Below are 23,227 nucleotides of genomic sequence, written 5' to 3'. Positions count from 1 at the left end.
CATGTCAATAGAGTACGTACAGGAATGCGGCTCCCCCCATTCATCTGTGTTTTGTCCAAGGCTCCTTTCACACTACAGTGGCAGAACTATGTAGTTGAGACGCACACTGGATGGGCTGCCAAGGCTAAAATATTTGCTCTCTGGTCCTTCATAGAAATAAGCAGCTGTATGTAGGGGTCTACAGCTCAAAGGGCTGGAGGTATGAATTTGGGAGCCCTCTGCATACAAGTGGCAGGTGAAGCTATGGGTGTGGGTGTGATCATATCAAAGGTGGGGCTAGAGGGAGAGAGCCAGAACAGAGCCTTCAGGAGTTCTAGCACTTCATGGTGGATCAAGGAAGGCTGAACGGGAACCAGACCAAGAGACCAGAAAGGTCGGAGCAAAACCCAGAGAGCTCCCTAAAATTCCAAAGACCAGAAAAACATCATTTGTGCTGCCCATTCATTTTTATGTCTTGGGATATTGAATTTTTTTTTTTTTTTTTAATTTTCTTCTGGAGAATCAGCCTTTTAAAGCGACCAGCAAAAGAAATGGGCTGTCTCCAGGACTTTCAAAATGATGTTGCAGTAAATTATTTGAAAGGGGCATTTGGGCTCAGGTCATGATCTTGGGGTCCTGGGATGGAACCCCACATGGGGCTCCGTGCTCAGCATGGAGTCTGCTTGAGATTTTCTCCCTCTGTCTCCTTCTGCCCCTCCCTCCACTCTCTCTAAAATAAATAAAAATTTTTAAAAAATTATTTGGAAGTCAGTTAGGCCCAGTGCAGCTAAAAACATAAATATCCGTATGTCAGGTCTTGGTTATAAATGATGCTGTGATGTTTAAACTCAGAGACGTCCCATCCTCACTCACCTTTCTGCGAGTTACCCTCTGACTCAGTGTGTCATCGCCCCACTCCTCTGGAGTTCCCTTAGTTAGAAAGTTTTATTTGTGGACAACTGGGGTAAAATAATCTGGGCAAGACCAGATTTGTTTCAAATTATAGACCATGCAATCCCTGAAATATTTTGCAGCACGCTAAAACAGAAAGATACTCGAACCATGGCATGTGCTGGTGCTAGATGAGAGCTTCCGACTTCTTTCAGTGATAAATGTTAAGTGCCTTCCATGGGCAAGGGGCTGTGTTGGGTTTTGGAAGGGGACCAAAGACAAAGAAGACATTGCCCCTGCCCACGATGTGCCAGAAGGAACAAGAAATGAGTCTAAATCACTATGACTCAGAATGGGGCAGGAGCAACAGAAGAAATGGTAGTTGCATGGAAATTTGTGGGCACAAGAAAGAGAGATCATATCCGGTGGTTGGACTGGAAAAGCTTCAAAGAGGAAGTTCCATGAGACTTTGGCCCCAGAAGGCTGGGAAGGATTTCTTGAGACACCGAGGGATGTGAACCCTAGGATTTTGCAGGGAGACACACACTTGGAGCTGTGTTGTACTGTCTGTCTGGCTGTGAGGGAGGCCCCGAGGGCAGAGCGGGAGACTGCGTTAACGAGTATCAGGGAAGAGGACATCCCAGGGTCTAGGGAAGAGCTATGAGGGCTGAGCTGACACAGGCGACAGGAAGAAAAGGGAAATTTTAGAGGTCGTGGAGGTAATTAGAAATGAACTGGAGGGGAAAGGAGTCAGAAGTCTGGGCTTTGCCCCTGGTAACTTTGGGGACAAATAGCTTGCTCCTTGCTTTTGGAGAACAAACAACGTCCTCACCTTCCCCTTCTGGTGTTGCCCTGGCGTCCCCACCTCAGCGGCCAACCCAAAGTATCGTGTACACATTTGCATGGCCTGGTGCCAAAATTATCCCAGAAGCACCTGACCCCAATGCACAGGGACTCTGTAAATATAATTGAGGCATCTATGCCTTGTTTGGGAGTGGAGGTGGTGAATTCTATTTCTTCTATTTCCTCCAGACAAGGAACTTCAGGCACCAGGGAGGTTTTTCAGACCTGAAGCCATGGGGTCAGGGACTGGGAGTTTGGGGAGCTCACCCAAGCCGCTGAGAACCTTCCAGATCCTCCCTGAGCCCTCTGAGTCACAGCTGTCTCCCCTCCTTGCCCGACACACCCATAGCACCTGGCTAATTAATACCGCACCCTCAGGGTCTCAGGAGGAACAGGGGAGGTTGGCACCCTCCACATGCTCGCGTCTCCCCACCTGCCAGGAAGCAAATGAGGATCCAGGCTCCCAATGAGCTCAATGTCCCAAGGCCAGACCTGCCTGAACACTCAAAAGGTAGAACACAGCGTCTCACCCTAATGCCTCGAAGGTACCTAGACTGGTGCTCTGTCTGCACCCCGAGACCACAGACAAGCTACAGAGGAATTCTGAGGTCCTGTGGATGATCCTTGACCTCGAAGATGTGCCAGAGCATGCACCTGGCGGTGTCTAATGCAACAGATGACCTAGATGTCCTTCCCTTGCTCGTGGGATGTTCCAAGGACTTCGCTCTGGCTTGCAAAGCCAGCTGTTTCTACTTACCCACTACAACTGTATTTTTGAAAATGTACTCTCCTGATCTCCAGTCTTTATAAACAGTAATAATAATAATAATTTTTTAGGGGCGCCTGGGTGGCTCAGTTGGTTAAGCGACTGCCTTCGGCTCAGGTCATGATCCTGGAGTCCTGGGATTGAGTCCCGCATCGGGCTCCCTGCTGAACAGGGAGTCCGCTTCTCCCTCTGACCTTCCCCCCCTCATGCTCTCTCTATCTCATTCTCTCTCTCAAATAAATAAATAAAATCTTAAATAATAATAATAATAATAATAATTTTTTAAAAAGAACCATTCTTTGATGGCTTCTCTGTGGTTGGATATTACTACATTTTTACAACACAATGAGGCTAGATGTCAGTATGCCCATTTTCCACAATAGGTAAACTGAGGCTCAGAGGGCTTAAACTACCTTTTTTTTTTTTTTTAAGGCCATGCCCTGTTCTCAGTCTTCTCATTTTCGAATTGGGGATGAGAATATGTATCTCATGCAGGGGTCGTAGGCTCCCAGGAGGGACTGCGTGTATAACCCAATCCTCAAGGTCACTCACTCTGCTGGTAAGAGGCAGGACAGGTCCTCGTGACACAAAAGTCTGTGTCCTTTTCTGTTGTCACACTGCTGATGAGCTGCTGGTCTGCTTCACTGTGCTTCTGTCTGCGTCGTGACACACTGATCTCATTCCACAGGGGAAAACTTGGCCAATGTCAGTATTGTCACCCCAAACGGGGCCTCGTGTGTGGCTTTTGTGTTTATTGTTTATTTGGGAAAGTTCAGGAAATGTTCACCCTGGAGATGGGGGCATTGGAGATGGCGCTTGTGGGAATTCTGAGGCTGAGGGTTTCTGTCCCAGTGGGCTGAAAGTCTGGGAAGCATCGTACGGAAAAGATTTAAGGTTATCGAGAAAACACCCAACCAACCAAACCAATAACTGAGTCTGGAAATGAAGCAAGGGCTTAATTAGGCATTGAGTAATAAAGGTTCTTGAAAAAAGCACTTACAGATCGTCCACATATAAAATGGGATTGGGGAAGTGGTTTTGTTTACAGTAAAAAAAAAAAGTCCCTAATAATTGTGGGCATGGGGAATGAATTCCAGAGTTCCAGAGTCCGGACTGGGAGTTAGGTGGCCAGGCTCTATCCCTCCATAGTGTGTGTGGGCGACACAGAGGGGACCTGACCCCGTCTCCCAAAGCCAGAGCAAACGTGCGACACCTAGGAACAGGATCTGCAGCTTTCAAAGGGCAAGTGGTGGAAACCCAACCCCCACCAGCTAGAGGAAGGGGACTTGTTCCATTCAGATGATCACAAAGTCCAAACATGGCGGCTGCACCCAGGCTCTCAAACAAGGTATGTATGTATATACACACACACATACACATACCTGTTTAACAACATAGTGGTATTTTTTTTTAAGATTTTATTTATTTATTTGAGAGAGAGAACACAAGCAGGGAGGAGGGGCGGAGGTAGAGGGAGAAGCAGGTTCCCTGCTGAGCAGGGAGCCCGATGCGGGACTGGATCCCAGGATGCGGGGATCATGCCCTGAGCCGGAGGCAGACATTTCACTGACTGAGCCACCCAGGCGCCCCCCAACATAGTGGTATCTACCGTTGCCATATTGAGCTGCTCTTCTAGAAAACTACTTTTTTTTTTTTAAGTATAGCAAACAGGAAAGAAAGCAGGTAAATTCTCTCTGTGTTCACCACTTTTATACCTTTAAACCCTGATATGTCACATCTGCCAATTGCCACGGTGTCAGATCTCCTACCACTGCCAATTCTAAGCTACCTGTCCCAACCACCTCCAGCACACCCTGCTGGTTGTCCCCAAGGAACCAAGGGCACCCGGAGTTTCTGACCAGAAACAAATTAGTCTTGACAACTCTACCTTAATCACTAAAAAAAAAAAAAAAAAAAAAAAAAAAAAACAGTAGGAAGGGTACCTGATACCCTTTCTTTACCCTCCCCACCCTCTCCCCAAGGTTGTCATGTTGGCTCCAGCAAGGGCAGAATAACAAGCCAAAGAGCCTTGTGTCCCCGCCTTGCGGTAAATGTGAATGCTTTAAAGAGCAATTTGTCCTCGTCCAGAAGTGACACTCAATTTGCCACATGTGTTTTTTTCCTTTGGATGCCGTATGCCCGGCTGCCGTGGCTGGAATTCATCAGCTCAGAGCGCCACTTAAGAGAGCCCCACCCCCAGCCCACCCTTTCTGCCAAAAGCCAGCTCAGCCGGAATGTCTCTTTCTCCTCCTAACTTGCGTTGGGTCCTGCTCTAGTTCAGGGTGACTGGCTTGGCTCGGGACTGTGCAATCTTTCCACCAGACTCCCAAGAAAGTTTAGCAGTCACTTAGCTTTAGCCTCAAAGTAGGCTTGGGACCGAGACCCTGGCCCGACTAGTTGTTAAAATAAAAATAATTGTTAATAACGCAAGGAACAGTTAGCGGGAGGCCCACAGACCTGGTCCACAATTTGTCCTTTCCCCTGATTTTCATAAAAGCAGTTCAACGTGTGTCATTTTAAAGAATGATACCAGTAGGTCAAATCTTCCCCCACCGCAAGCTGGATGGCTGCCACAGGCTCGCTGACTTGGGAGAGAGAGGTCTCAGCCATCTTTCTCTCTTCTGCTCTTGGAGATCAAAGTCTTAAAATGATAGAGAGTTCCCTTGCCTTGCCCTGTCTCCTCTGTGCATGGACTTCCCCAGAGCTATGTGTGCCTTAATATTCCCCTGCATTGACTCAGATCACATCGGCATCTGCCGTAACAGCAGAGGGCACTGAACACGAATGGGTGGCTATTTTGTTGTTGTTCCAGCTTTATTAGGGTACAGTTGACAAAAGATGTATGTTTGTAAGGTGTACAACTTAATATTTTGATATACATAATATTTTGATACATTGTGAAATAATTCACCACTATCAGGCTAATTAACGTATCCACCACCTTCCACAGTTACCGTGTGTGTACAGTGAGAACACTAAAAATCTACTGTCTCAGCATATTTCAAGCATACAATACCGTCTTGTTAACTAGAGTGACACTACTGTATGTTAGATCTCCAGAACATATTCATCCTGTGTAACTGAAACTTCGTACCCTTTGACCAACAGCTCCCCATTTCCCCTTCCTCTCAGCCCCTGGCAACCACCATTCTACTCTCTGCTGCTACAAGCTGGACTATTTTAGATTCCATATGTAAGGCGATCATGCAGTATCTGTCTTTCTGTGTCTGGCTTATTTCACTTAGCATAATGTCCTCCGGGTTCATTCACGATGTTGCAAATGGCAGGACTCTCTTCTTTCTTAAGGCTGAATACTATTCTATTGTATATATACCACATCTTCTTTATCCACTCATCCACTGGCAGACATGTAGGTCCCTTCCGTGTCTGTTGTGAATAATACTGCAATGAACATGGGAGTGCAGGTATCTCTTCAAGATACTGGTTTCATTTCCTTTGTGTGTATCTGCAGCCGATACAGGATGTTTTTAGATTTAAGTCAACGTGCTTTAAAAAGGAGATTCTACATTCTGACCAAAATCTGGATTTCTAGCTTCTCTTGAAAACTCAGAATAAATGATTTCCCAGGAAATGTAAGTTTCATGACAACATAGACTTTGTTTTGTACACAGCCCTAGCTCCAGGATGTAGATCAGTGACTAACAGTCAACAAATATTTGATGAATGAATAAATGAATGAGCAATGACAAGGCATGACTACTGTTAACTGAAACTTAATAGCAGCTGTCCCCTTTAGATGGGGAGTATGTTCTCCCTTGCATGTTAAGTAAGTGTTCTCTGCAGTTGAGTTAAGGGTGGAAAAATAGGCTCATCTTTTTATGGACTGAATATTTATGAGTCCTCCCTTCCCCCCCTCCCACCACCAAATTCATACGTCAAAACCCTAACCTCCAATGTGATGGTATTTGGAGGTGGGGCCTTTGGAAAATAATTAGGTTTAGATGAGGTCATGAGGGTAGGGATCCATGATGGGATTAGTATCCTTATAAGGAAAGGAAAAGCGCTTCCTCTCTCTCCATATGAGGACCCAGTGAGAAGGTGACCATCCACAAGCCAGGAAGTAAACCCTCATCAAGAACCGAATTTGCCCACAACTTGATCTTGGACCTCCCAGCCCGCAGAACTGCAAGAAATCAACGTCTGTTGTTTAAGCCACTAGGTCTGCGGTATTTTCTTATGGCAGCCAGAGCAGACTAATACCAAGTACTTCTCTTAACCCCCAGAGAAGCTGATTAAAGAAAGAATGGAAGTACGTAGCCCTGCCTGACAGCAATGAGTCTAATCAAATTCCGTAGATGGGCGGAAATGTGTTCAGGTCGCAGGTCTCCGCGATGGACAGTTACCTTGTCATCCCACCCCTTCTCTCTCCTGACCCCCTGAACTGAGTTGAGGACAGTCTTCTGGGGTGGATCTTTCTGGTGATTAGCAGCAAACCTTGTGGGTGAGCAAGGGCTAAGGACTGATTTGTGTCCCCCCAAGATTCCTATATAGAGTGGGCCTGAACCCAATAGGACTGGCGTCCTTATAAGAAGAGGAAGAGACACCAGAGAAAAGGTCACATGAGGAGACAAGAAAGAAGACAGCCATCTGCAAGCCCGAGAAGGAGGTCACAGGAGAAACCAAACCCGACCACACCTTGATCTTGGACTGCCAGCCTCCAGAAGTGTGAGAAAATAAATGGCTGGTGTTGAAGCTCCCCGGTCAGTGGTGTTTGGTTTGGGCATCCTGAGCTGACTAAGACAGTAGGTCAGGGGTCTTTATCCATTAGCAATGTGGACACAGTGCCCAAATTACAAAAGCTTTTAAAATGCTCCAAGACCTGAGCAAAGAAAATGTATTGGCTCAAAAATGAAAATTCCAAAATCAAAACGAACTCATATATAATTAAATGTTTACAAAACAATGAGTCAATGTTGATTCAGTGGTATTACAAGATACTTTATTCTTAACAGAATTTGAAGTGATAGAATTCAGAATTCAAAAGTTATAGCAAAAAAAAAAAGAGAGAGAGAGAGACACCTCAGTCCCATCACAGACCTCAGAGGTATGCTCTCAGTTGGAGAAATATGGATATGTAGGAACACCCACCCATTCCCTGCCCCCACAGTCAGCTTTACCTCACCAGATGACATCATGCTCACTTGCTCTGCCTTCCAGCTGGAGGCCTCCATCTTTTTATCCAACCATCCATTTACTCAACCTGCCTCTCTGATCCTCACATACACCTGTCCCCTGCCAAACTCTCCTAGCCCTCGTATCATCCCCAACCCAGGAGCGCCCTCGTAACGCCCCATTCGATCCCAATACCACCCATTCTTTAGGACCCAGCTGAAGCCCACCTTCCTCCACAGTTGTCTTCATCTGACCACTTCATCATGTAAGCATCTTTGCCTTCTCCAAAATATTGGGGTGTTTTAGTCTGAACCACCTATTTAGCAGTCAATTTACAACTGCTTTCTGTTTTTTCTCTGATGATTTCATAGACCTACAACTTGTCTCCCAAACTAGACTCTTAGCCTCTATACAGCACTAGCATTGTTCTGTTACTTTTTTCTTTGTACCCTGGCAGAAAAGGCTCTGGAGCGGGACAAACAGTAAGTGGCTAATGGATTCTTCTTTTCCTATATGACTTATTGTTAATCTACTTGGCTTCCAGCTCTGCCGAAGGGATCCTCACCCTCCATTTCCTTCTCACCAGGTACCTTCTTTCTGTCCCCCATCTCCTCACTCCGTAGGTCAGAAAATAGTGGGAAATATAAACATACAGACTTTTTCATGGAAAAGCGCACAAAGAGACCCTGGAAACCTCCCTGAGATCCCAAGCCAGAAGGGACTGGCATGATATATTCAGAGCACTAAACGAGAAAAATATGCAGCCAAAAATACCATATCCAGCTAGGCTGTCATTGAAAATAGAAGGAGAGATAAAAAGCTTCCAGGACAAACAAAAACTAACAGAATTAGCAAACACCAAACCAGCCCTACAAGAAATATTGAAAGGGGTCCTCTAAGCAAAGAGAGAGCCTAAAAGCAACATAGACCAGAAAGGAACACAGACAATATACAGTAATAGTGACCTTACAGGCAATACAATGGCACTAAATTCATATCTTTCAATAGTTACCCTGAATGTAAATGGGCTAAAGGCCCCAATCAAAAGACACAGGCTATCAGATTGGATAAAAAAACAAGACCCATCAATATGCTGTCTGCAAGAGACTCATTTTAGACCCAAAGACACCTCCAGATTGAAAGTGAGGGGGTAGAAAACCATTTACCATGCTAATGGACACCAAAAGAAAGCTGGGGTGGCAATCCTTATATCAAATTAGATTTTAAACCAAAGACTGTACTAAGAGATGAGGAAGGACACTATATCCTACTTAAAGGGTCTATCCAACAAGATCTAACAATTGTAAATATCTATGCCCCTAACATGGGAGCAGCCAATTATATAAGCCAATAAATAACAAAATTAAAGAAACACATCTACAACAATACAATAATAGCGGGGGACTTCAACAGCCCCCTCATGGAAATGGACAGATCATCTAAGCAAAAGATCAACAAGGAAATAAAGGCTTTAAATGACACACTGGACCAAATGGACTTCACATATACATTCAGAACATTCCATCCCAAAACAATAGAATACACATTCTTCTCTAGTGCACATGGAACATTCTCCAGAATAGGTCACATCCTAGGTCACAAATCAGGTCTCAACTGGTACCAAAAGACTGGGATCATTCCCTGCATATTTTCAGACCACAATGCTTTGAAACTAGAACTCAATCACAAGAGGAAAGTTGGAAAGAACTCAAATACATGGAGGCTAAAGAGCATCCTACTGAAGAATGAATGGGTCAACCAGGAAATTAAAGAAGAATTTAAAAAATTCATGGAAACAAATGAAAATGAAAACACAACTGTTCAAAATCTTTGGGATGCAGCAAAGGCAGTCCTAAGAGGAAAGTATATAGCAATACAAGCCTGTCTCAAGAAACAAGAAAGATCTCAAATTCTCCCCGAGATCCCAGATTATATGAGGTCCCTAATTTTACTCTTAACCATCTGCCCTTTTCCTCTGCCATATTGATCATGGCTTGTAGTTAGGTATCTGTGTATTTGTGTATGGCAATGTGCAACCGGGTGCCCATTGCACTCACCAGATTATAAGCCCTCTGAGGGCAAGGAAGGCACGTGCCTGTTTTGCCCCCTCCATGGTATCCTAAGCTCAGCATAAAGCCGGGTACAAAGTAGGTGCTGACTACTGTTGTTGAATGAACGAAAGAATGAATAGAGAGTCCAGACAAGGTGCTTTGGCAAGTCTTCGCATTTCTTATAGCCCCGACTGAAACAAAACAAAACTCTCCCTGCTCTTTCAGACGACACAAGATGTACAAAGAGCAGCTCAACCTCACCTCCCTGGACACTCCACTGCAGCTCCGACTCGAGGCCAGCTGGGTCCAGTTCCACCTGGGGATCAGCCGCCACGGGCTGTACTCCCGGTCCAGTCCTGTCGTCAGCCAACTCCTCCAGGACATGAGGCGCTTTCCCACCATCAGTGCTGGTGAGATTCACAGGGTCAGGCAGGATGCACTGACTTTCTCCCGGAGAGGCTGCATACACCCATCTCAGCCTGGGCTCTAGCATGAAATATTAAAGGGTTGGCTCTGACACCTGATAGGATAATAAGAAAAACAGACACTGATCTTTTTCCCTTTGAATGAGATCTTATCATTCTAATCTCATCACGACCCCATCAGAGAGCCCTAAGAAAGTGTTTCTGCACACATAAAAGAATGGTGGCTCCTACCGTTTATTGAGTGCTTCTCAGGAACCTGACCACTCTCTTTTATACAGTGACTATAGGACATAGATATTATCATGGCCATTTTACAGGTGGGGAAACTGAGGCTCAGAGAGGTTAAGCAACTTGGCCAGAGACCCAGTAGTGGTGCCAGGATTCAAACCCAGTCCTGCTGTCCCAGGTCTGTGCTCTCAAGCACTCCAACAGTCTAATCACTAACAGGGACCAAACTAGCCTCGATCATTTGCCAGGTGCTGCTGGAGCATCCACTGAAGGGCTAGAGGGCATGGGGCCTGGGATGAAGCAGGGTGAAGGCTGCATCCAGCTGGGGCCCGGAGCCATCCCCTGTTGAATGGACAAGGGCCCCAGGCTGCCTCACCATCTCCCCCTCTGTGGTCTGAACCAGAATGAAGGGTCCTGCATGGTGAGCTCTCCTAGGAGCAAGGCTGGACGTTCTCACTGCCCTTCTCCTCCTTTTCAGATTACAGTCAGGACGAGAAGGCCTTGCTTGGAGCATGTGACTGCACCCAGAGTAAGTGGCCCGGCCCCAGCTCTGTCCAGCCCCCTCACTGCCAGAGTGCTGTGAACCCGGGACCTGGCAGCAACATGAGGGGTCCACCGTCCACTCCGTGGGGGTCCTGGTTGGAAGTTGAAGGAACATGACTCTCTCTGCCCAATCTCTAAGAACTCGACATTTCTCTCCACCCACCTACCCACGTACCCACCCACACAAAAGAAAAGGCATTTGGGAGGGGCTATTCCTAGGGCCCTGCTGGAGAGCGTGTGGTCCCCTGCATCATCAGCATCTGAAGTAAACCTCATCCGTTTACTTTAAGACACTGAACACGCATAGAGACTCCCATATGTGCCATGAGGTGTTAAAGGTTCGAAAGAGAGTTTGTAGGGCCCGAGGCTTCCCTTTGCTTTGATTTAGCACCTGCCCGCCATTTGCCATTTTATAGAACACTAAGGTGAGTAAGACATTGTCCCAACCCTCACGGGGCTCATAGCAAGGCCTGGACGGGGCAAAGCGAGTGAAGTAGCCAGAACGCAACGTGTCAGGAGGCAGTGCTGAGCGCGGGGTGAGGTAGGAGTGCCACGGGTGTTCCAGTCACCAAACCCTGTCCCGGCCCGGGTGTGCAGTCTGAAATAGAAAGAGATGCAGGTAAACTAGTCCAACACGACGTAGCAGGTGGCACAATCGGAATCCATACGGGTCCCTCGGAAGCACAGAGGGGAAGATACCAGTTCCTAGGAAAACATCCTCTGGGGTTTTCAGTGTTTATCTTGGGAAACCTGCATCATTTACCCTTTTCCCGTAAGAGCAGACTTGAGGATTGTCTTGAGCCCCCAAACACGCTCTCTGTGTCCCGAAATACTAGAATTTACACTGCAGGCTTCGAAAGCAAATGCTAGTCTTTGGGGTCTTATTACATTAAGAGCAAAAAGAAGAAATTGGCTGGGTTTTTTGAATGAACAAAAGGTCGCGGCCCCGAGGGTAGGCCCAGAAACAGTGTTCACTCTCCCTTGTCCCCCCTCACAGTTGTGAAACCCAGCGGGGTCCACCTCAAGCTGGTTCTGAGGTTCTCAGACTTCGGGAAGGCCATGTTCAAACCCATGAGGTAAGTGACCGCCTTCCTCAGCTGTGGCAGCCGTGAGGGAGTTTCGACCAAAAATCAGTAGATGTGGACAGTTTGGGGAGGGGATCTCGTCTTATATTCAGGCATCTCAAATCCTGGGAAGAAAGAGTTGTGTTCCTTCGGAAAGGGAGCGATCTCAGTGAGCCCACCTGGCTGGTTCAGCCAAGGCTCCAGAAGCAGCCAGGTGATTCTTGGGCGCGCACCACTCCCCTGGACACAGAGCCGCCATGTTTGAGGCATTACGTTGTTTTAAGTCATTGTGACGGTTAGTCATGCAGGGTTAGTGTAGACTCAGAAGTGAGCCCTGGTTAAAGAGAGGAAGCAGAAGGCGCAAACACCGATGGGGAAACACGAGACCTTAAAGGGAAGCAGAAAAACAATGATAAATCTGCACATTGACCACCCCTCATCAGATCCATGAGTTCCATTCTCTGAGCAGCATTCTTATCTGGCACCTTAAGATGGCTGTGATTTTTTTATGAACTTAAAGCTAATTACACAGCGGGAGAGCTTTACTTTCACTTTTCACGTGTGGGGAGGGAAACCACTCACACTGGCCACGTTTTCAATGCAGGAAAGGCCCGGAAGTCCCAGCCTCCCGCCGCTTCTCTGCCCCGTCACTTACAAACAACATAAAAAACTGTCCAAAGGAACCAGTTTTCTTGCTGAATAGAATGCAAAAATTTCCAACATTGGGTCATAAAAGCCATTTTGTCTATTCTTAGGCCATAACACAAACTTTAATCAGCATTTGTATAAAATTTCATCCAAAGCCAAAGAGCATCATTTTAAAACGTACTTCTTGGAAAAGCATGCGTTTTTTTCTATATGTCATTTAATGTAAAACAAACGAACAAGCAAACAAAAAAGTGTCCCTTATTAAAAAAGGAAAGTAGGAGTTTATCTTTGGATAATATAAATTATGACCATAATTAAAGATCATATCTTTCATGAAATCTATAGAATATACACACTGAAAAATACGTCAGCTCTTGTCCAAGTCTGAGAAGCACTGATTTAAAAATGATTTTCAAATTTAAAGTCACATCTAGGTAGGCCATACAGAAATGGGGAAATGATGTTTTAGAAAATTCTAAAAGGTGTCGGAGAGACTGTGGATTCTTATGGATGGAATTCACGAATTAAAATGTGGAGATGGGGACCCGTGGACACGCTCCTTGCTGCCCAGGCATCCGGCGGCGGCGCTAGGGAGGAGAATAGGGGCACCCCTGGACACAGAGGCCTGTCCTTTCCATGTGGCCGCACCTTTTAAAACAGAATGCCTGCTTTTGTCAGCCCCTCGCCGTGGTTTCCAGGACTTGTGTTTTTTGGCAAAGTGCACATCGCTAGTTCAATTGCCAGAGCTGTGTATTTATAGCTTTTTGCAACATTATGGGTATTTACATTTGAATTGCTTCTGCAGCCCTCACGCAGTCCCCCACGGCGGATTATAAAATTAGATCATCATTCTTCCATGTGTATTCGCAGCAAGGCAAGTCAAGCTCGGGGCCAGAGGCCACGCTGCCCTGAAGGCCTGGGAGGCACCTTTCAGAACATTCATACCCAGCCGGCCCCTCACACTCGGGCAGGCCTGGTGCTTTTCAGGAATCCATTAGCGATTTTAAAATGTGTGCAAATCAATATCCTCTGCACCGGCCTCCCTCAAGCCTCTGGCTGGGCTCACTCTCAGGACCCAGCTGAGGTTTCTCTGAGGGGACAGGCTCATTTATTCACCCTGGTCACCCTAAGACCTGGACCTTTTCTGGTCTTCAAATATCAGTTGTATTAAACGGCATCCCTAGGACACTTTTCCTTTTATAAAAGCCCCGCCTCCTCCCCCACCTGTAACTCTTGACACCTGGGTTTGTGGCACCTCTGGTTGACCAGCAGGTCCCTCTCTTCTGTTTATACCTGCCCAAGAATGTCTGTGTATCTTCCCGACTCAACTACCTTTTAAAAGGATCAGCCACTGTCACCAAAGTGGCTCAAACAGGGGACGTGGTCCGGGGAGTGCCTGCAGGACAAGGTCTTGCAAGAAGCCAGAGAGTCTTCTCCCGGCCGCGGGAGCCGTGGAAGTTGCGGGCTGTCCCTGGCGTGTCGTTCCATCGGGCACACGTACATTAAAAGCATGAAGCCTGTTTTCCTCTCCCTCTGGTCATGCTTCTCAGCTCTCTGCTCAGGCTCCTGACGAAGTCTGAGTCCAGGGCGGGATTCCCCCCTTCCTTCCAGACAGCAGCGAGATGAAGAGACACCAGCGGACTTCTTCTACTTCATCGACTTTCAGAGACACAATGCCGAGATCGCAGCTTTCCACCTGGACAGGTAGGTAGGGTTGGGCCCCAGGGACATGGCGTTGACCGCAAGGGCCGATGGGCCAAGGGGTGCTGGGCAGACCCTCAGGTGGGACCTCCCTGGCATTTCTTCCTTCCGGCATCCTGTCTTCCTCACGAACCTCAGTGATGCCTTTGAACTCAACACATCTCCTGTTCAACCCCACATTTGAAAAACACAAGGCCTCTAATGTAGTAAAAAGAATGACCTAGAAAGAAAACTAACCACCCTGCCAGGCTGCTCAGGCTGCCACCTTGGACCTGACCTTGCCCTTCACTCTAGTTTCCTGACTGGAAACGGGGAGAATGCATCCACTCCCATGTATCCCATTTCACCCAAAGGTGAAAGCACATGCCTAAACTTCCTCCTCTCCCATTGGCCCATCGTGGCTACTCAAGGTGTGTTCTACGGACTGGCAGCCGGGGCCCCACCCCGGGAGCTCTTCAGAAATCCGGAAGCTCGGGCTCACCCTGGACCTGCTGAAAGAGAGCCTGCATGTGAACGAGAGCCCAGGTCATTCACATGCCCAGTAACATATGAAAAGCTCTGACCTAGAACATAGCTTGGACTGTGGGAAGGCTTGCCCAGGAGGCTTGCTGGAATCAGGAGTCTTTTGCCAAGCCTTCTCCCACCCCCTTAGACACAGGTTTGCCCTGGTTGTGGTCAGCTCAGTACTGCAGAGTGCCCTGGGCTGCACGTGGTCAGGAACGCCCGCCCGTTTCTAAGGGGCGACCATCCGACCCCCTGACAATCCCCCAGACGTGAACAGGGCTTTCTCTCCTCCAGGATTCTGGACTTCCGACGGGTGCCACCCACAGTGGGGAGGCTAGTCAATGTCACCAAGGAAATCCTAGAGGTCACCAAGAATGAAATCCTGCAGAGTGTTTTCTTCGTCTCTCCAGGTAGAGTACTGGCCCGAGCTATGTTTTTGGGTGTAGGAGGGTCGGCCCCTGTGGCCGCCGATGCGTTCCCAGTGGTCTGAGCGCCTGCCGGCCCTCATTGGGAGGGGTATATGCTGCCATCGGACTCTCCCATCCCGGCCCACCCAAGCATCACACCAGATGAACTGGGGATGGGAAAGGGTCGTAGGTGAAATGCCAAGTAGCCTGGGTGGGCGTGAACGACAATGCCAGCCTCCCTGGACTCAGATATTACCCATGCGAGCAAAGAGCATTCTCATCATCTGGGTGGGAGGCAGCGAGGTTGGGGCCCACACTTTCTCTGCTCTGAGACATTTGAAAAATCAGTGCCCGGGATGCTCAGTTTAAGAGCACTCACAAGGCCCGACATCTGGGAAAGCAATATTTTCGTCTTCTTGCTGCCTCTGCCCAGGCTGTGAGTTGAGGCTTTCCCTTCCCTCCTGGGGGATTTTCCTGGGGGGGCGGATCAGGAACAGGGCACTGCCTCCTTATTCCTTCTCTCTCTCCTCCCGTGCCCTCCAGCCAGCAACGTGTGTTTCTTTGCCAAGTGCCCGTACATGTGCAAGACCGAATACGCCGTGTGTGGCAACCCGCACCTGCTGGAAGGCTCCCTGTCCGCGTTCCTGCCTTCTCTCAACCTGGCCCCCAGGCTGTCGGTGCCCAACCCCTGGATCCGCTCCTACTCGCTGGCAGGAAAAGAGGAGTGAGTTGGCCCCCTGGCCACGATGCCATGCCCACGGCCCTGCCGTCTGGTTCCTGGGAGTGGCTGCCTCCCCGCACCAAGGCCTTGCCACCAGCCTGGCTCTTGGACCCCCAAACCCCAATTATTTCCTGATCTCAGATCGATCCTGGGGCCAGCTGTGCCCGTTCTCCCCCCTTTGGTTCATGTATTGTTACAAAGAGCGTCCTACGTGCTAGGGGTACAGGAATGAAAGACACAGGCTCCCCCGGCCTAGGCGGGCGGTCAGACGAGTAGGCAGATTATGAGAACACCGCGGTGCACTCGCTGTCATACAGAGCACATGAGGAGCCCGCAAGAGCGACACCTGCCCAACCCGAGTAAACCCCGGGAAGCCAAGGCCCCAGAGTTGGGATCGGGAGGCAGGGATCTTGGGGAGGGGGGCGCGGGGAGGTGGGAGGAGGGCCCCCAACTCCTTGCCATCTTGGCTTTTCCAGCCCCAGGATTTCTTCTCCCCTCAGGTGGGAGGTCAATCCGCTTTACTGCGACACCGTGAAGCAGATCTACCCGTACAACAGCAGCAGCCGTCTCCTCAACATCATCGACATGGCCATCTTCGACTTCCTGATAGGTGGGTCCCCGTCCCCGTCCCCGCGCTCGGGCGCTTGGCGGCAGCGGCCTCTGCTGTGGGGCTGGGATTCGCCGTGACCTTGGGCAATGAGCTGGAGCCTGGCCCGTGAGGCCTGAGGAACCTCACACGGCCCAGAGCCTCGGAAGTGGTGGAGGTCCCAGAGGACAGAGGCTGACAACATGCTCCCCTCTTTAGAGAGGACCTCACTCAGAAGGCGGGCACACGGTGTGCAACCCACCCACATGAGGGTTTGTGTGCTCACTTAGCCCCCCTCTCCCCCTGCACTGTCACTAATAACCATGGGAAACAGTGTGGGGCCCTGGGTTCGGACTCCTGACTCAGCTGCGATCAGGCCCCCCAGGCCCGGGGAGGACGCAGAGGTCAGAAGCACCTGCCCTCCTTTGCAGGAAATATGGACCGGCACCATTATGAGATGTTCACCAAATTTGGGGACGATGGGTTCCTCATTCACCTTGACAATGCCAGAGGGTAAGTGTCCCAACATCGCTGTCCCCGCCGTGGCCCCGGGTGCGGCCGCTCAGGGCCAACCAGAGGCCCCCTGAGAATGAGGCCCTTCCACGGTCACGTTCCCGGTCGCCCTGCCCTCCTTGTTCCATTTCCTTTTTCTCCCAATCTTTGCTAAGTAACGCTGGATTCTCCTCCTAAGTGGTTCAGTTCTGGAGGCAGAGTGCATGGCTCATCCTCAGTGTCTGGCCCTCTGTAGTTAGGGAATGAATGAATGAATGAACAAATGAACAAACGAATGAATGAATGAATGATGCTTGGTCGTAACCCCTTTGCACAGAGGCTTTTGGGAGCTGATCCCGGGCATTTTACCCCGGGCTGTCAGAACAAGGCTGAGGTAGAGGAGAGTGGAAACCATTAGGAGGGAGGTGTGGGGAGGGTCACCCTGAAAGCCCGTCCCCCCTTCCAGGTTTGGACGACACTCCCAGGACGAACTCTCCATCCTGTCGCCGCTGTCCCAGTGTTGCAGGTGAGCTCCCAGCTCCAGGGCAGGTGGCAATTGTGACCCTTCATCCCACTTGCAACCAAGCTCAGAAGGTCCTAGTGTTCACTGGTCTAGGACCCCGGTGCGTAGGGGGACAGGAATGACCTCATTTCTTGTCCACCGACAAATTTTCCCCAGCAATGCCTCCCTTTTGCATCTGTCCGCACAGGATGAATGAGGACCTCGTCTTTTAAACCGATCAGTCACTAACTTTGATCTTTAACCCACTCAGAGAAGAGCTCATCCTTGCAGAGTCTGACAGTCTTGGACACGGCTAATCAGATCTCTGCTTCGCTCAGCACTCAGAGAAGCTCATAAATATGACTTGCTCACCATCTAAGTAAAATCCTAATTAAAGTCCCATAAACTGGGGGCGCCTGGCTGGCTCAGTCAGCAGAATACGCGACTCTTGATCTCAGGGTCGTGGGTCCGAGCCCCACGTTGGGTGTAGAGATTCCTTAAAAATAAAATCCCTAGGGTGCCTGGGTGGCACAGCCAGTCGAATGTCCGACTCTTGGTTTTGGCTCAGGTCGTGATCTCGGGGTCGTGGGATCAAGTCCCAGGTCGGGCTCCGCGCACAGTCTGCTTAAGACTCTCTCTCCCTCTGCCCCTCCTCGCTCAAAAATAAACAAATCTTTAAAAAAATAGAAATAAAATCCTTACAAAGTCCTATAAACTCATGTCAGATTGAAAGGAAGTACGTGGACTCTGTGTGGCCACCAAGCTCTAGAGAATGTCTAACCCACTTCCATACCTCTCTGGTGTCGAAGCCAGGCTGGTGAAATGGTCCGCCTGCTCAGCTGCAGTTTCCAGAGCTAACTAGAAACGCGGGATGCACGCCTAGCAAAACCACCTCATTCATTTCCAGCTGGAAAACTGAGCAAAGCATGTTCTTCATCCGCTTCTTAGGTTCATTTAAACATGCCTCCCTCCAGCCCTCCCTCTCCCCGAGTAGGCGAGGCAGGGGCTGTTGATGACAAGTCAGACAATTAAGCTGCTTACACATCTGAGTGCAAGTCAGATTCTCACATAAAAAGCAATCAAAATCCACCCCATTTCCATCCCTCTAAGAGTCTGACCCAGAGAAATATAAAGTTGGCAAGAAACAACTTAGAGGCTGAGGGTACCTATGGCTTTTGAGATGGCAAAACTCTTCATCATTTCACCTACCAGAAACTTCTCTTGGTGGCTTTAAATCTCCTTCAGATGTCATTAACGGTCACTTAGTTCCTTTTCCCTGGTTTTCATTAACACGTGCTTGAGAAGACACTGGGGGAGAAGGCTCCCAGAACATCACCTACGACAGCTGTTTGTGGGGAAAGAGGTTCAGGCAAGCTTTTCTCTTCGCATTTACCTATTTGCCTCCTATATTCTGTCCTTCCAGGATAAAAAAGAAAACGCTTTTGCACCTGCAGCTGCTGGCCCAGGCCGACTACAGACTCAGTGACGTGATGCGGGAGTCTTTGCTAGAAGACCAGCTCAGCCCCATCCTCACCGAGCCCCACCTCCTGGCCCTGGACCGGAGACTCCAAATCATCCTACAGACAGTGGAGGGGTGCGTGGAGGCCCACGGAGAGCAGAGTGTCATAGCCACCGACCCAGCGGAACAGTCCGCCCCAGACTCTAGCCAGGCTAACTTGACAAGCTAAGGGCTGGATGAAGCCAGATTTCAGGAACTACCCCTGGAGCCAGAGGCGGACTTGGGAGCGGACCACTGCTTCCTCGCATCCCCGTCGAGGCTGGAGGGGCTGGGTCATGAGCTCTGAAAGAGGTAGGGCACTGGGATGATTCCACAAGAGCGAAAGAAGAGGGATCCACTGAACTTTCTTCCTTGGTGCACGGCTTCTCTAGTGGACCTCCTTGGCCCCGCCCTTCCCAGAGAGCACTGCTTCAGCAAGGCCACAGACCACCTCCTGAGCCCACCGGGAAATCTGGATTAGGAGTCGGGCTTGGAAGGTTTGGGAGCCTTGTCCCAGGAAAGAGTAGAACAAATAAAATTAAAGGACACCAATGGACACCTAGCTGACCTCCAGATCCTTATTATATCTACAAGGATCACTTCTGATCCAGTTAAAACATCTGGCATCTCAGGAGCAGACCAAAAAAAAGGAAAAAAAAAAATCTAAACATGGTAGCCCTCAAACTGGTTCAAAGTAGACTTCACACCTTCTATTTCTGTCCCAGTCACTGTGGCTCAACTGAACACAGTAATCCCTTATTGACCATTCCAAAAGTAATTTCTTGGAAACGTTATTACAAAGGGTAAAAATAACAGAGGAATTTGCTCAGAATATCTGAAAAGGGATGTTTTCAATCTGAAGAGTATTTAAATACCAACCAAAATAACATCAAGTATGTCAGATTTAGCCCTCAGCAACAAGAGAAGGAATTGTACTGAAGGGAAAACCAGTGTAGTCTTGAAGGTGGAACAGCAGGGGAATGGGCCTAGCAGGTGCGTGAACCTGGACTTGGGCAGGAGAAAAGCCAGGGCCTCCCACTGCCCACCCACCACAATCCTCTTTCCCATAAGGGCCCAGGACTGTCGCCCACCCGCCCCCAAAAGCAGGAGGCTCTCTGAAGAGGCCTGACACTCTAGATGCCCCTCCCCTCACTGCTTTATCAAAAAAGGACTCAAATCAAGTTGACTTTTTTTTTTTAAGATTTATTTGAGAGTGAGCAAGAGAGAGAGAGAGCACACGAGCAGGGGGGGAGGGGCGGGGGAAAGGGAGAAGCAGGCTCCCCGCTGAGCAGGGAGCCTGATGTGGGGCTCCATCCCAGGACCCTGGGATCATGACCTGAGCCGAAGGCAGACGTTTAACCAACTGAGCCACCCAGGGGTCCCCTCAAGTTGACTTTTGAAGCCTCCCTTAAAAATGGATGCATCAGGGATCCCATCCCCTCAGCCTTCTCTCTACTGACTGCCAACATCCGAGACACCTTTCATGGGAGGCTTTGTTTCTTATTCTGTAATTCGTGTCTGAAAACCCAAATCATAGGAATGTATTCATACTATGGAGTGATGAGCCAGTCAACAAGTACAAATGACCGATCTCAGCACATCCACTTCCCCGATAGGGGCCAGAGGCTCACATTCTAGAAGTGTGTGGGGGGGGGGGGGCGGTTCGAAAGAAGTTGTCGGCTGCCAGGTCAGACAGCAGAGAGGTCGTCCAAGCCCTGACAAGTGACACGGGTCTTTCTGACCCACCTGGTACCCCACATCCCTGGCGCATTACGTACCCCTGAGCCTCAGTCTCCGGGACAATAACATCAGGGCCACTCACGAAGCTCTTCCCAGGTGACAGTCAGTGGACAGGTTTCCCAGCCTCTCGAACACACACAGAGAATCCCTTACCTCCAAGGTACACAGAAAAAAATGGTCTCACAAAATCACACAACTTAATGATTTAAACCTACTCCCAAGTGTTCTTTCCACTGTCATACAAAAACCCAACAGTACTTCAATCAGTCTGTGAAGTTAAGTTGGTTTAGAAAAACTCAACCCCTTAGTAGAACCGAATTCCCCCAGAGACTTCATCACCCGCAGGCTCTAGCGCTGCTCAGGGCTTCCCACTTCATGAACAGTCTCCCACTTCGAGACACTACTGTCTTTGGTAATTGCACACAGGAGTGGCAGAAAAATATTCAGGCAAAGATGTTCAAGGAACAGCACAGAATGGTCTGGGTGTCAAAGCCCTGAGCCTGAGGAAGGTAAGCCACAGCTCCGTCTCAAACCGGCCACTTCTAGGACAATGCGCTGGTTTTCAAATGGACTAAACACTGTGGTGTATTTTACCAAGAGTAATAGAATGGAGTATGACCACAATACGTAAAGTACCAAGTTACCTAATTTTTTACTTAAAACACCCCATTATTTTTTCACTAATGCAAAGACTAAAACTCTATCATTTGTCAAAAATACCAGAGAACAAAAGACTCCTTTAACTGTCAGGTTCTTCCAACATGTCCATTTTGGACCACCGTTCATCTTCCCATCACATAAAAATTCTCTTTATAAAAATGTTTCACGTTACTACTGACAATGGAATGAAAAATGAAAAAAAGGAAAGGGAATTGTCCGTACAAAAATTGGTAGGGAAAGGGGTTTGAAGGAATTCGGTTTTGCCTGCCCAAAAGCCAGGAGGACAATCTGAGTCTGAAGACTGTAAAAGGTGCAGCTGGTTCTCTTACTCGTGGTAGTTTTGTAAAGTCACCACGGACACCAAATCAGTGGAGACGGAACCATTTGCGCCCGGAGGAAATAGAGGGTTGAGGTTCCCGGGAGCCTCTAGTTGCAACATTTTTGTAAATAAATCAATACGTAATCTTGTCTGACGTGTTATGGTGTAGACACCATGGTAGGCACTGTTAAGAACACTGAACTCATGTGGCCAACGTAACTCATGCGCCTTAAAGAAGCTACTTAATACACTTATTTTCTCTACAAGACACACATCACAGCCTCCTCGACCTTAGGAACACTCGCCAGCACTTTAGCACTACACTTGGGGGCCATTTTAAGTACTGAAATCACCCAGAGAAAGCACAAAAATGCCGGAGCAGCACCGGACAGACCGCGAGGCGGACACGGACACGGGAGGGCAGCCGGACAGCCGGGACCACAAGGCAGAGCGGCGCTTCGTTCAAGCCCCGCGGGGCACGCGCACGTCGGGACAATCGAAGCCTTTGCCACTCTGCTCATGTCCGGGAAGGACAGGGAAAGTGCTCCGAGTACTGACTTGGGGGTTACTCATAAATTTTAGCAGGTAGGCAAATTCACAAAATTCGCAAATACAACACCATGAATAACGAGGACCGACTGTTAACGCCTTTGACATTCACCAAGATGATAAAACAAAAGCTCTCCATCTAGTGGTGACTTTGAGAATCACAAAGCTACTTAAGTTAAATTGGCAGAACTTGCACACAACGAAAAAATGACGGCTCATTGGTTTGAGTTTTAGGCCGACTCAGGATGAAGTCACAGCTCTGAAGTTAATGTTAAATTTTAACATTAAATGTACACAACAATACTGATTTCTATGTGAAAGCGCCACAGGGTTAAAGGGAGAGGTTTAAGACTCGCCCTTTTAGAGTCTCCTATCTGCAGCCTTTCCTGGCAGCAGTATGATGGCTACTTTGGGGGACACATTAACTGGTGATCTGGCCACCGCCTCTCGATGCTGTTCTAGCCCATCTAGAAACACGCTGCCGGGGCCGAACAAAAATACAAAAAGGTTCAGTTATTAATTCGTGACTGTGTAGATAAAGCAGTATTAAGAAAATGAACATCATGCTACTTCAATTTTAAAATGTCAATATTTAAAAATAAATAAATAATAAAATGTCAATATTTAAGTCATTAAAAAACAAAAGACAATTCCACATGAGCCAGAGTTCTAGAAGGAGAACGAAACTAGAACCAGTACAGTCAATCCAAGGAAGTTCTCCTCCGTTAACTCTGTGGTGACTCTGAATGTTCCCCTTCAGCGGGCTGAGGGAAGGGGCTACTGAATCCGGACAAAGTGCATCGGTTACAAAGCAGCACAAATTAAAGAATGTTCCAGAATATGACACATCTCCAACTTCACTGGATATGAAGGAATTAATACCAATAAACTAATGAGTACAACTTAATCATCTCAGAAATCTGAGGAATATCAGAAGTAAGACTTTATGAATGTAAAATATACATAAGTAAGCATAC

The 23,227-nt window shown here is 48.4% G+C and overlaps 1 protein-coding gene across 3 annotated transcripts in view; it reads left to right on the top strand.

Moving 5' to 3' along the window:
* FAM20A (FAM20A golgi associated secretory pathway pseudokinase) overlaps positions 1 to 19,544 on the top strand; it is a 47,345-nt gene extending 27,801 nt beyond the window's left edge. Inside the window, exons 2-11 of one of the 3 annotated variants that reach the window (XM_078065992.1) lie at positions 9,889 to 10,073; positions 10,795 to 10,845; positions 11,857 to 11,935; positions 14,183 to 14,275; positions 15,071 to 15,186; positions 15,727 to 15,907; positions 16,381 to 16,514; positions 16,922 to 17,003; positions 17,449 to 17,508; positions 18,908 to 19,544. In XM_078065992.1, coding sequence (XP_077922118.1) covers positions 9,889 to 10,073; positions 10,795 to 10,845; positions 11,857 to 11,935; positions 14,183 to 14,275; positions 15,071 to 15,186; positions 15,727 to 15,907; positions 16,381 to 16,514; positions 16,922 to 17,003; positions 17,449 to 17,508; positions 18,908 to 19,172 — 1,246 coding nt within the window. In that variant the 3' untranslated portion in view covers positions 19,173 to 19,544. Of the gene's footprint in view, positions 1 to 9,888; positions 10,074 to 10,794; positions 10,846 to 11,856; positions 11,936 to 14,182; positions 14,276 to 15,070; positions 15,187 to 15,726; positions 15,908 to 16,380; positions 16,515 to 16,921; positions 17,004 to 17,448; positions 17,509 to 17,692; positions 18,157 to 18,907 lie in introns of those variants that run through there. The other 2 variants (XM_036075586.2, XM_078065993.1) reach the window with 2 other exon arrangements.
* Positions 19,545 to 23,227: the final 3,683 nt, after the last annotated feature.

This window comes from Halichoerus grypus, chromosome 2 (assembly GCF_964656455.1).
Source record: "Halichoerus grypus chromosome 2, mHalGry1.hap1.1, whole genome shotgun sequence".
NCBI lineage: Eukaryota > Metazoa > Chordata > Mammalia > Carnivora > Phocidae > Halichoerus > Halichoerus grypus.
The sequence above is the reverse complement of the archived record's forward strand: the minus strand, read 5'-3'. Positions and strand labels throughout refer to the sequence as shown.